This window comes from Podarcis vaucheri, assembly GCF_965113315.1.
Source record: "Podarcis vaucheri genome assembly, chromosome: 18".
NCBI classification, from domain to species: Eukaryota; Metazoa; Chordata; class Lepidosauria; order Squamata; family Lacertidae; genus Podarcis; species Podarcis vaucheri.
Window position 1 is genome coordinate 9,773,719 of NC_138756.1, and position 13,722 is coordinate 9,787,440.

A 13,722-nucleotide genomic window follows, 5' to 3' on the forward strand; every position below is an offset into this window, starting at 1 on the left:
GGCGGCATGCCTGAACGGCGCTGCACGGTTGCAGATTCGGGCTGCGCCCCAAGCGACGGAGGACCCCTGCGGGTGAAAGTGGCGGTTTTGCCACTCTCTCCAGAAACCCTTTTGTGGATATCTTCCTATATGAATAGAAATGTAGGGTGTCGTCAGGTTCTGCAACTGCGCCGGGGGGTGGGGAGAGAGAGAGAGACTTGGCATAGCAGAGGGGTCCCCTTTTTGTATAGGGTTTGGGGTGCTGTGTTAAGAGAGCGCCAGGAAAAAAACCCTTTTTCGGAATGGCGACTCCCGCAGCGTTTGAGAACAGCAGCTGAGCTGCAGGCAGAGGTGGCAGCAGAGGGAGAAGAGAAAACCAGGAGAGTGAGTCACTTGCGGAGGCAGGAGCTGGCTAACATTGCGGGGAGGGAAACTCATTAAGGTTTCCATTGATCAGAAGAAGAAGGCGCTTTGGGGGGGTGGCTGCTTTGCACCCCCCCCTTCCTCTGCTCCCTCCTTCCACGCCGAAGCACTTAAAAATTGATGTTGCTTGGCTGAATGTACTTGCGTATATGGATATAAAATTCTCCATACACTGTTCTTTACTTGGCTAGGAAAGTAGAGGCCCCCCTCTCTTTTCTGCTCCCCCCCTAAAAAACCCCACCTTCTCCTCCCATTTCTGGGAACCCCACGGTTAAGAACCCAAAGGGGTTTGCCACTCTCTCCAGAAACCCTTTTGTGGATATCTTCCTATATGAATAGAAAGGCAGGTTGTCGTCAGATTCTGCATCTGCAGCAATGGAGGGACGGGAGACCCTTTGTTTCTGTTTCTTTCTTGGTTAGTTGCCATTTGTGCACCCTGCCTAAACGGCTTCTGGAGCAGAAAGCGAGGCAGTTGGTATCTCCGCAGGACAACTGCGTTAGAAGATGGAGGGGGAAAACCAAAACCCTCCACGACGCGCAAGGCAAAAGGGACAGGGAAGGAAGAGGAAAACCCAAAACCCCGGCGCCGATTTCTGAAAGAGGTGCTCTTATAAGAATGATCCGCTTACTCGGTTCAAGGGCAGCCGGTGTCTTTTTGCTCGATTGTTTTTCTTTTGTTTTTCTTTGTTAACATTTGCATTCCACCTCTACCTTCCACGGAGCTCAAGGCGGTTCTCCCTGTTCCATCTTCGCAGCAACCCTGCAATGTAGCTTAGGCTAAGAGACGGCAGCCAGCCCAAAAGTCAGGGTGGATTGGGGTTTTGAACCCTGGTCAGCCAGCTCATGGCCCAACGCTCTAACTATTGTGCCACACTTCTGCTCCCCCCCCCCACTGTCCTGCAAAGGCAAGGTAAAGGGACCCCTGACCATTAGGTCCAGTCGTGACCGGCTCTGGGGTTGCGGCGCTCATCTCGCTTTATTGGCCAAGGGAGCCGGCATAAAGCTGGTCATGTGGCCAGCAGGACTAAGCCGCTGCTGGCGAACCAGAGCAGCGCATGGAAACGCCATTTACCTTCCCGCCGGCACGGTACCTATTTATCTACTTGCACTTGGACGTGGTTTCGAACTGCTAGGTTGGCAGGAGCAGGGACTGAGCAACGGGAGCTCACCCCGTCATTGCGGGGATTCGAACCGCCGACCTTCTGATCGGCAAGTCCTAGGCTCTGCGGTTTAACCCACAGCGCCACCCGAAAAGAAAAGATAGAGCAGCACATCAAATTGAAATAAATAAATGGGGATGAATGTGGTGCTACTCGTGAGCAGAGCTGAGCAGAACGCCACCTCTGGGCATCCATGCATCGGGTCTTTGAAGCAACCCCTTTTGCAAAGGTCTTGGGCAACGGCGTGTTGTTTTTTTGGAGGGGGGGCCTGGCGTTCCCCAGGGATAAAGGACGACACGCTTTGGGTCGTGCGTAAGTCCTTTATGGTGGCGACTTACGTCTCCCCGGGGGGCCTCCGTGGGTGCTGTGACGGGAATCTGCGTCCTTTGGGCGGAAAAAAGCAATCTGCAGTCGCCCCTTCTCCTGGCTCCGACTGAGTCATCCGGCTTGAAAAAGCCACCGCTCCTCTGCGTGAAAATTACCTTGGCAGGATCTGCCGGGAGGCACCGGCAGCAGCGGCGGGGGGAGCGAGTGCGAGAGCAGCAGACGCGATCACAGGGGGCATTGTTAGCCGAAGGCAGGATTGACGTCCTCCTTCCCTCCCACCCGCCCCCGTTGCTGAGATAAGCAATTGTCGCTCTGCCTCATTTATATATTTTTTTACGCTTTCTTGCGGGAAAGCAAATCGCTTGCACTCTTCGTGGTTTCTTTTTCCCCCCCTGGCATGGCGTTGCCGGGCGGTGTTGTAAACAAAAAATTGCCCTTTTCCCTTATGGGGTATCCAAGAGCCCATATAGAGTCCTTACATAGGTTCCCTATTGGTAGGAGAAAATAACAGAGAATATTGAGAAGCAAAGCAGCGAGTAAGCCTGATCTTTATTGATCTGTTGCAACAGGGTGCTCCCTTCACCCGCAGGAGAGAGGAGGGACCCAGAAAAATGCCATGCAAGGCCTTATAAAGACTTTTGAAATTGCCCCCCTGTAGATCAAGACCACCCCCAGAAACATCCTACATACATCACCGAAGGGGTGTAACCTAAGACCACCCCTCAGATAGATCCCACCTACATCACAGAAATTTTAATACTGTTTTTCTCCTGTTGTTGTTTATCTCCTGTCTGGCAGGTTACTTGATTGGGGATCCTGGGCAGTCTTTTGTAATGATAAATACTTAGTTCCTGGGCCAGGTCACAGGATCACACCCTGTTCAAACAGACATACCCTTAAGACAGGAGGATTTGTGAAGGAAAAGACAATGGGGAGGCTTTTCCACTTTGAATCATAGAATCCTAGAGTTGGAAGAGACCCCAAGGGCCATCGAGTCCAACCCCCTGCCAAGCAGGAAACACCATCAGAGCACTCCGGACATATGGTTGTCAAGCCTCTGCTTAAAGACCTCCAAAGTAGGAGACTCCACCACACTCCTTGGCAGCAAATTCCACTGTCAAACAGCTCTTACTGTCAGGAAGTTCTTCCTAATGTTTAGGTGGAATCTTCTTTCTTGTAGTTTGGATCCATTGCTCCGTGTCCGCTTCTCCGGAGCAGCAGAAAACCACCTTTCTCCCTCCTCTCTGTGACATCCTTTTATATATTTGAACATGGCTATCATATCACCCCTTAACCTCCTCTTCTCTAGGCTAAACACGCCCAGCTCCCTTAGCCGTTCCTCATAAGGCATCGTTTCCAGGCCTTTGACCATTTTGGTTGCCCTCCTCTGGACACGTTCCAGTTTGTCAGTGTCCTGAATAATCATGAAGGAAGAGGGTGCCTTATGGCCTCATCCTGATGAACACATCTTTCTTACTGAATTAAAAAAATGGCTTCCTCCCGCTCGCTGTGCCTCTCGCAGCCGAAACCTACTTTGTAGAGTCGTCTTGGAGACCGGATTGGGGGCAGAGCAATGCTCACGCTACCTCGAAACCCATTTGGGAGAGGAACAAGGCAGGATACAAACCTCGCAGAGATTAATAATAATAATTCAGAAGCGGCAAAGCTTCCTGTAAGAAGAGGCAGGCTTTAAAAGAAAATTGGGGGGGGGGGATGCGGAAAAGTCTACAACAGCTGCTAGCCACACAGTTCTCCTATTGCAAGAGATTGCCGGGGATCTTGAGTGGGGAGATTCGCACTCAGGACCTGCCACGGGTGGGGGGGGGGTCTGGTTGACTGCAGCAAGGACAGGGCCGGATCCAGCAACTCCACCGGGGCATCTGGTCGGCCGCTGAGAAGACAGGGCGGTGAACTTCAGGCATCAAGCATTTTCTCAAACCTGGGTCCCCGGCTGTCGTCGGACTACAAATCCCATCGTCCCCGGCTAGTAGGACCAGCGGCCAGGGATGATGGGGGCCGTAGTCCAGCCGGAAACCCAAGTTTGAGAACAAAACGTTTCAGAAATATTTTAACAGAGACACAATCCAACAAATAGGTGTTTTTCATTCCCCCCTAGCACTCCGTTTATGGTTTCTTTTATATATATATATATATATATTTAACACTGCAACTCCTACATTACTTCAAGTTATTAATTACTGCCTAGTTCTCTTTTTAGCATTAATTTTTAACTGTTTGGTTTAAATTGATCCCGCTGATGAACAGTAACATTTCAGACAATCCACAAATTTCCCCTGGTCTTTGATGAAGTTCCCCCACTTCTTGGTTCCCTATTAATCCCTTAATTTTTGGCATGGTCCATTAATTTAGTCTGCCATTCCTCCCTGGTTGGTACTGAATCTTCTTTCCGTTGGCATACATACATTTCTTTCTTTCAATCTTTCGGTAACTCTATAGCAGGCATAGGCAAACTCGGCTCTCCAGATGTTTTGGGACTACAACTCCCATCATCCGTAGCTAACAGGATCAGTGGTCAGGGATGGTGGGAGTTGTAGTCCCAAAACATCTGGAGGGCCGAGTTTGCCTATGCCTGGTATAGAGTTACCGAAAGGACGATGGGAGTTGTAGTCCCAAAACATCTGGAGGGCCAGAGTTTGCCTATGCCTGGTATAGAGTTACCGAAAGGACGATGGGAGTTGTAGTCCCAAAACATCTGGAGGGCCAGAGTTTGCCTAGGCCTGGTATAGAGTTACCGAAAGGACGATGGGAGTTGTAGTCCCAAAACATCTGGAGGGCCAGAGTTTGCCTAGGCCTGGTATAGAGTTACCGAAAGGACGATGGGAGTTGTAGTTCCAAAACATCTGGAGGGCCCAGTTTGCCTATGCCTGCTATAGAGTTACCGAAAGGATGATGGGAGTTGTAGTCCCAAAGCATCTGGAAGGCTGAATTTGCCTATGCCAGCTACAGAGTTACTAAAGGGACGATGGGAGTTGTAGTCCCAAAACATCTGGAAGGCTGAATTTGCCTATGCCTGGTATAGAGTTACGAAAAGGATGATGGGAGTTGTAGTCCCAAAACATCTGGAGGGCCCAGTTTGCCTATGCCTACTCTATACCAATTCTCCCTAAAAGAAACGCTTCTGGTTTGTTTGTTTTTTAAATTAAAAGTTATTTTGAGTGTTTTTTCCAGTTCACTTCTAAACCCATTCCCCAGGAAGTTCCCACGTTTGAGGTTTAGATCCTCTCGCCTGCCCTCTGCGCATGCCCCGTGGCACAGACCTCCCCTGTACCTCCTCTTTTTTGTGTTTTTGTTCCCGTGCGTTTGCCTTCCAGGACAGGTGCCTGACGAGGAAGCGAGGCAAAACGGGCAAAGCCGCTGCAGCCGGGGACTCCCCAAGCCGGTCTGCATGAACGGGACGGAGCCAGCCCAGCTCGGCGGGAAGACGAAGGCCGAGCGGAGGGCCAGCGCATCGTCCAACCCTTCGCGCAAAGCCTCGTCTTCCGCCAGCAGCAAGATTCGGAAGCTCTCCACCTGCAAGCAGCAGTGACGGCCGGAGCATCGCCCACCGCAGGTCCGTGCCTTCCTCTTCGCTTTCCTCTCTTTTTTCCGGAAAGGTTAGAGCGCTTGCTTTGCATGCAGAAAGTCCCAGCTTTTTTTTTTAAAAAATGATATTTTATTAAAGTTTCCAAATTATAACAAAACAAATGGAAAAAAAAACCATAGAAAATAGAAACAGTTAAAAACATATTAATTTTCGTAACATATCTTCTTACACTTATTTCCCCAGACCTCCTCATCCCTCCCTTTTTTGTATTGTAGTTGATAATAATAATAATAATAATAATAATAATAATAATAATAAATTTTATTTATATCCCGCCCTCCCCAGCCGAAGCCGGGCTCAGGGCGGCTAACAACAATCAAATAATCAGTCAAATAGTCACACAATCTAAAAATATTTCATTATAAAAATTAATTAAATCAAATTGATGGCAACCAATTAAGCAAAATTCTGTGCAGGTTCAATTTGTTAGTTCAGCAAATCCTTACCATCAAGTTTTTTACCCTATTCCAATCTTTCATTACATTACCTTACTCTATTCTCCTCATTGTCTTATAAAAGACCTTAACCTAAATTTTGTTTTTGATAACTTCTCTTAACCGTTATATTCTTTCCTAATCCCTTAAACTTTTACACCAGAGCCAAGCAATTTCATTTCATGCATCCTTCTAATATCCATCAATTATATAAAATTGTCCTAATAACAAAAGAGAAAAGTCTTCATCCAACGTCCCTTCCCCCAGGTCCCGGGTTTGTCAGTCCATTTATCCCATTAAGCTGGCACATTAACCTGGTGATCTTATATCCGAGGCCAGAAAGTCCCAGCTTTAATCTCCAGGAGAGCCCTTGCCAGTCACTTTCGGCAGCGCTGAGCAACAGGGGTCAATGATTTGACTCGTAGAATCAAGTGGTAATAATAATAATAATAATAATAATAATAATAATAATAATAATAATAATAATAATAAATTTTCTTTATACCCCGCCCTCCCCAGCCAAGACCGGGCTCAGGGCGGCTAACACCAAATATAAAAACCATTGATTGAAATACAGCTTGAAAAAGAAGATTAAAATACAACATTAAAATAATAATAATAATAATAAATTTTATTTATACCCCGCCCTCCCCAGCCAAGACCGGGCTCCGGGCGGCGAACACCAATTATAAAAACCATTGATTGAAATACAGCTTGAAAAAGAAGATTAAAATACAACATTAAAATAATAATAATAATAAATTTTATTTATACCCCGCCCTCCCCAGCCAAGACCGGGCTCAGGGCGGCGAACACCAAATATAAAAACCATTGATTGAAATACAGCTTGAAAAACAAGATTAAAATACAGCATTAAAATAATAATAATAATAAATTTATTTATACCCCGCCCTCCCCAGCCAAGACATTAAAATGCAGCCTCATTTCAGTGGAAACTCAAATCAAAAACTTTTGGGGGGATGAAAACGTCAAGTCTTCACCAAGGCTAACTATCCAGACTGGTCCTACGTGGGCCAGAAAAAAGCCAGGGAAGTCCCCAAATAGGAGTTCCATCACAGAAGGAGAAAGGAAAAAAGAAAGAGGGGGAGGGGATCAAGTTGATTCCAAGCCAAAGACCCAACTCTTACAGGCCCTGCAGAAAGAAATCAGATCCCGCAGGGCCCTGGTCTCATGAGACAGAGCGTTCCACCAAGTCGGGGCCAGTGCTGAAAAGACCCTGGCTCTGGTTGAGGCTAATCTGACTTCCTTAGGGCTGCCTCCTCGCTCTTTGTGATGGAGGATCTGTTCCTCCTTCTCCTCTCTTTCGGCAAAATCAGGGCAGGCGGAAGGAGTCCCTTATCAGGTTAACCAGAGGAACTCACTGCCACAAGGTGTTTTGACCATCTAGACTCGTGAGCATCCTTTTCGGGGTGTTTTAATCCCCCCCCCAAAAAAATAGAGGGTGCTTCCGACTCTTACGTACTAACCAAGGCAAGGTTTTTTGTAAAAAAAATAAAAAATAAATGCATGTATTTAATGAGCTTAAGTGAGCAGGGATTGCGGAGCAGGGCAGACGTGATCAGCTCGTGCATCCGGCTTTCATCTGACTTGACGTATATCCCTCCTTTTCCCAGCTCTGCAGAAAACCCCGAATCCCTCCTCCTCTCTCTGTCTCCCCACCCCGAACAAAATAATAATAATAATAAAATCCCTCCCCGGCTGTTTTCGCCCAGCTCTCCTGATTCATAAGCTCAGCCCAGGAAGAAAGAAGAGAAAATGATTCGTCTGTGATCTGCCCACCCCCGCCTGGCCTCGCCGCAGTAATGCACTTAGCCGGTGGCGCCTTCTCTTCCTTGCAACTCCACCCCCCCCCAAAAAAAAGCTCTTATCTCCTTGGCTCGCAACCAGGTCTCTCCATTCTCTCCCCTCCCTCTCCGGTTCTTCTTCTTTCGCCTCCTTTCTAAGTCACGGAATAGCTTCAGAAAATAAGATGGAATGAGTTATCTCATGCAAGCGAGACTGAATCTGTATCAGGAGGGGGAGTGTCCCCCCAAAAAAACACAAAAAAACTCCAAGATAGAGAGATTTGGAGGCGAGCATCGCCCCCCCCCCCAGAAAAAGGAGGCTATCGAGTTTTTGCTTGCCGGACCAGCCAAGGCAAGCCCCCAAATAATTCAGCCGAAATCTTCCCTCCAGGCCCTTCATTCGATCAAGTCCTTTGCAGCAGCCATAGAAGAAAATCTCTTTTGCTTTTTTGGAAGCCGGAGACCGTGTTCCCATCTCTCCTTTCCCTCCAGGCTAGACCTTTCTCCATCTTGACCCCACCTTCTGTGAACCGCCCACCCCATGTTCCAGTTTGCCTCCGGCCGCTTTTGCTTCGCCCCAGAACTGGACGCAGGTTTCTTGCTTTAATTCGGAGGCAAAAGCGAAACCGGGACTTTGGAAACGGCGGTTCCCTTTAGCGCAGCCAAAGATTGCGTTGGGCTTCTTTGCAACTGCGTCGCGCTCCTGGCTCGCGGTTTTTATTTTTACTTCTTGGCCAAGGTAGCCTTGAACTTACTCCCAGTAGACCTGCTGCAACTTAGCAAGATGTGTTTTCTGTGGATCTCCTCTGCAGGCCCAGAAAGCCATGATAAACGCTAAAAAGATTCCTCTCTGCCCTGGCCAGCTGCCCCGCTAAGCCTCGCTAAGGCTTTTCGCCTTCTGCCTTGAAAGACCCCAGACCTCGGACCACGTACTGTTTTCCGGCGCTTGCTAAAAACATTTCTGCTTGGACGGGCCAACCCAGACATTTTAAAAGCCTGCGCAAGCTCTGATCTGCTTTTAGCCTGTTGTTAAAAGATGGAATGTCTTAAATTAAGTGTTGCCGATTTTTCTCAGAATCGGAGAACTGGGGGGGGGGGGGGGTTGGAAGGGGACCATAGTGATCATTTAGTCCAATGCAATGCAGGGATCTTTTTTCACCAGCGTGGGGCTCTCTCTCTCTCTCTCTCTATTATTTTTTAAAAATTATGTCACCTGTTGTTGTCCTGTGTGAGTGTTTGAGGATGGATGGTGGCTAATGGATTGAGGTTGAATCCTGACAAGACAGAAGTACTGTTTCTGGGGGACAGGGGGTGGGCTGGTGTGGGGGATTCCCTGGTCCTGAATGGGGTGACTGTGCCCCCGAAGGACCAGGTGCGCAGCCTGGGAGTCATTTTGGACTCACAGCTGTCCATGGAGGCGCAGGTCAGTTCTGTATCCAGAGCGGCTGTCTACCTGCTCCATCTGGCACGCAGGATGAGACCCTCCCTGCCTGCGGACTGTCTTGCCAGAGTGGTGCATGCTCTGGTTGTCTCCCACTTGGACTACTGCCATGCGCTCTACGTGGGGCTGCCTTTGAAGGTGATCTGGAAATTGCAACTAATCCAGAATGTGGCAGCCAGACTGGGGACTGGGAGCGGCCGCTGGGACCACATAACACCCGTCTTGAAAGACCTACATTGGCTCCCAGTACGTTTCCGAGCACAATTCAAAGTCTTGGTGCTGACCTTGAAAGCCCTAAACAGCCCAGTATACCTGAAGGAGTGTCTCCACCCCCATCGTTCTGCCCGGACACTGAGGTCCAGTTCCGAGGGCCTTCTGGCGGTTCCCTCCCTGCAAGAAGCCAAGTTACAGGGAACCAGGCAGAGGGCCTTCTCGGTAGTGGCTCCCGCCCTGTGGAACGCCCTCCCATCAGATGTCAAAGAGCTAAACAACTACCTGACATTCAGAAGACATCTGAAGGCAGCCCTGTTCAGGGAAGTTTTTAATGTGTGATATTTTAGTGTATTTTTGGTCTCTGTGGAAGCTGCCCAGATGGGCGGGGTACAAATAAATTATTATTATTATTATTATTATTATTATTATTATTAAATGAACGGCTGTATGCAGATGTTGTTAATAATAATAATAATTGTAGCGGGGTTTTAAAAGTTTTAAATTATGCACTCTTTTTTGCACATGGGTGACACAACAGAGCAGCATGCAACAAATCACAGAACTTTTTCTGACATCTTGATTTCTCTTTCTCTCTCCCTCCCCCCTTTTCTTTTTTTTAAACTCTTTGCAGCCAGAGCTCCGAATTACTGCGCTTGGCGGCCGCCGTATCCCCTCCTCGGCTCTCTGTGCATCTCCCCCCACCCCCCGGCCGTTCCCTTGCCCGCCCCCCACGCCGGCATCCCTGGTAGCCGACCCCCCCCCTAGACCCCCGCTTGCAATCCAAAAAAGAGAGAGCCAAGAAACAGGAAGAGAAACACCTTTTTGTAAAGAAAATAAAAGACGCAATCTTCTTTATTTGGGGAGGGGGGCAGAAGAAGACGACACCAAACGCCAGTTCAGCAAATCCTGCTTTTTTTAGACTGAGAAGACGAAAAAGCTTGGCTCTGCTTCACCTCCCGAAATCCTGTCTGTGTGGCCGTCCGGATTCCCACGACTTGTTGGGGGGGGGGATTTTTTGAAGTGGGAGGGGGCTGCTCGTGGTTTGGGGGGGGCTTTTTGAGATGGGGGGGCGAGTTCCCTCCAGGACTTGGCACATCTCCCCTCCCCTCCTCGTGTTAGAATTTTTGAAAGCCATCGACACGCACTTTATGTAGTAGACTACTGTTATATAATATATATATTATATATTATATTTTTTCCCCTCCCCTACCCCTTCTTTCTTTCTTTCTTTCTTTTTTCGGCCCCCTCCTCCCTCTCTTCCCCCTCCCTCTTTTTTTGAGGGGGGGGGAGGGCGGTTTATATTTGCAGTTATCTTTAGAGAACTTCCTTGCACATTTGTGACCGTATCTGGAAAGAGCTGGGGAGCGGAATGTCGCGGCCTGCAAAAATTGAGGTGGGGGGGGGAAGAAGAGAGGTTCAGAAAGTGGGGAGGGGGCGTTATGGGGAGGGGAAAACCCGGTATTTAAAACGTCAGCAAAAATCACCACACTATTAAAACGAAAATAATAAAATCTGCATGCTGTTTATAAGGGCTGGAGCAAAGGGAAGTGAGCGCTTTTTTTTTTCTTTCTTTCCTTTTTTTTCTTTTTTAAAAAGAAAATAAAAAGTCAAAATGGAGCCATGGGTTTCTGAGCCTGTTTTGTTTTGGGGGGCGGGGCGGTGCTGATTTAGCCCAGCCTGGGAGGAAAAAAACATTGAGCTAGATACAGTGGTACCTCGGGTTACAGATGCTTCAGGTTACAGACGCTTCAGGTTACAGACTCCGCTAACCCAGAAATAGTGCTTCGGGTTAAGAACTTTGCTTCAGGACAAGAACAGAAATTGCATGGAGGCCCCATTAGCTAAAGTGGTGCTTCAGGTTAAGAACAGGTTAAGAACGGACCTCCAGAACGAATTAAGTACGTACCTCTGTATTGGCACGTGGAGATGCCCAAGTCATAGAATCCTAGAGTTGGAAGAGACCACAAGGGCCATCGAGTCCAACCCCCTGCCAAGCAGGAAACGCCATCAGAGCACTCCTGACATATGGTTGTCAAGCCTCTGCTTAAAGACCTCCAAAGTAGGAGACTCCACCACACTCCTGGGCAGCAAATTCCACTGTCGAACAGCTCTTACTGTCAGGAAGTTCTTCCTAATGTTTAGGTGGAATCTTCTTTCTTGTAGTTTGGATCCATTGCTCCGTGTCCGCTTCTCTGGAGCAGCAGAAAACAACCTTTCTCCCTCCTCTATGTGACATCCTTTTATATATTTGAACATGGCTATCATATCACCCCTTAACCTCCTCTTCTCCAGGCTAATGTCTTCCATAATAGGAGCGTTTGGGTGGATGCAGCTGTGGGGCGCAGCAAAGACCCCCTCGGATTTTGGGGGGACACCTTACACTCTATGCGATACAGAGACAGGAGGAGGCAAGATCTTTTTCCATTAAGGGAGCCCCAGCTAACGCACTTAGGTCCCTCTCCCTGGGAGAACGTGGTCCCTGATTCGGAGGTAAAATTTCTGCCTCCAGCTGGACCCCTGACGCCTCCACGTTTGTCACCATTTCTTGCACGTATAGTCCAATCTTCCCCTCCAAAGAGTACGTGCTGCTCCTTCCTTAAAAGGTAAAGGGACCCCTGACCATTAGGTCCAGTCGTGGCCGACTCTGGGGTTGTGGCACTCATCTTGCTTTATTGGCCGAGGGAGCCGGCGTGCAGCTTCCGGGTCATGTGGCCAGCATGACTAAGCCGCTTCTGGCGAACCAGAGCAGCGCACGGAAACGCCGTTTACCTTCCCGCCAGAGCGGTACCTATTTATCTACTTGCACTTGGACGTGCTTTCGAACTGCTAGGTGGGCAGGAGCAGGGACCGAGCAACGGGAGCTCACCCCGTCATTGCAGGGATTCGAACCGCCGACCTTCCGATCGGCAAGTCCTAGGCTCCGTGGTTTAACCCACAGCGCCACCCGCGTCCCAGCAGTGAGAAATTACAGAAGTTCTATTTCTTTACTGCATTTTTACCCCACTGGCATCCTCTATTTTTCATTCTCGCAACACCCCTGTGAGGTACGCTAGACTGACTGGGGAAGGGCCCCACCTTGGCGATGGAACCCCTATCTTGCATGTATACGTTGCCAGGATCAGTCCCAGGGTGGCGTCTCGCAAAAGGGCCGGAGACCCTTTCGGAAGCGCCGGAAGGCTGCTGCCAGCCAGTGTAAGGGCTACTGTGCTCAACATGGGTTTGGCTGACACTGCAAAGTCACTTCCTGCCCATGCCTTGAAGGAGAGATGGGAGCTTGTGGGAAAGGGCAGCAAAACAATTAAAAACTCAAGCACTTGCACCATGATTGGGCAACCTAAGGCCCGGGTGCCGGATCCGGCCCAATTGCCTTCTCAATCTGGCCTGCGGACAGTCTGGGAATCAGCGTGTTTTTACATGAGTAGAATGTCTGCTTTTATTTAAAATGCATTTCTGGATTACCGTATATTTTTTGCTCTATAAGACTCACTTTTTCCCTCCTAAAAAGGTAGGGGAAATGCATGTGCGTCTTATGGAGCGAGTGCAGGCTGCGCAGCTATCCCAGAAACCAGAACAGCAAGAGGGATTGCTGCTTTCACTGCGCAGCGATCCCTCTTGCTGTTCTGGCTTCTGAGATTCAGAATTGTTTTTCCCTTGTTTTCCTCCTCCTAAAACTAGGTGCGTCTTGTGGTCTGGTGCGTCTTATAGAGCGAAAAATACGGTATTTGGCGGCCGGTCCACTGTCCCTCAGAGCATGTGGGGGGCCAGACTATATTTTGAAGAAGAAGAAAAATGAACGAATTCCTATGCCCCACAAATAACCCAGATATGCATTTTAAATAAAAGCATACATTCTACTCATGTAAAAACATGCTGATTCCCAGACCATCCGTGGGTAGGATTTGGAAGGCGATTGGGCCGGATCCGGCCCCCGGGCCTTAGGTTACCGACCCCTGATCTAGAGGACATCTGGTTGGAAAAAGCCACACTAGGGAGTTATAACGCCAGGCCCTATATACAACCTCTGGGGCTGACAGTGTCCACGACTTAAGGGCAAAAGAAGACCACACACACCCATTGGAAAACGTTGGCACATCGTTTATTTAATAAAGTCTTGTATTTTTTATTTTTTGCTCTCCCCCTCCATTGAAAAAGGCAGGGATAAAGGAGGTTCGTGGTTTGGTCTGCTGCTTTTACGAAGCGGGGAGGGGAAAAACAGGCTTTGCGTTGCCCCCCGCCGACAAAAAAAGACAAAATCATAGGATGGCCAGAGTTGAAAGAGACCCCCCCCAACCCACATACAGAAGAGTCTTCCAGTCCAACTTCCAGTCCAGGCAGG

General features: G+C 48.8%; 1 protein-coding gene across 1 annotated transcript in view; it reads left to right on the plus strand.

The window, feature by feature from the left end:
• The window catches only part of STK11 (serine/threonine kinase 11), a 46,066-nt gene extending 35,063 nt beyond the window's left edge, over positions 1-11,003 (plus strand). Inside the window, exons 9-10 of the mRNA XM_082206526.1 lie at positions 5,222-5,460; positions 10,018-11,003. Of these exons, the coding sequence (XP_082062652.1) occupies positions 5,222-5,436 (215 nt within the window). The 3' untranslated portion in view covers positions 5,437-5,460; positions 10,018-11,003. The remainder of the gene's footprint in view (positions 1-5,221; positions 5,461-10,017) is intronic.
• Positions 11,004-13,722: the final 2,719 nt, after the last annotated feature.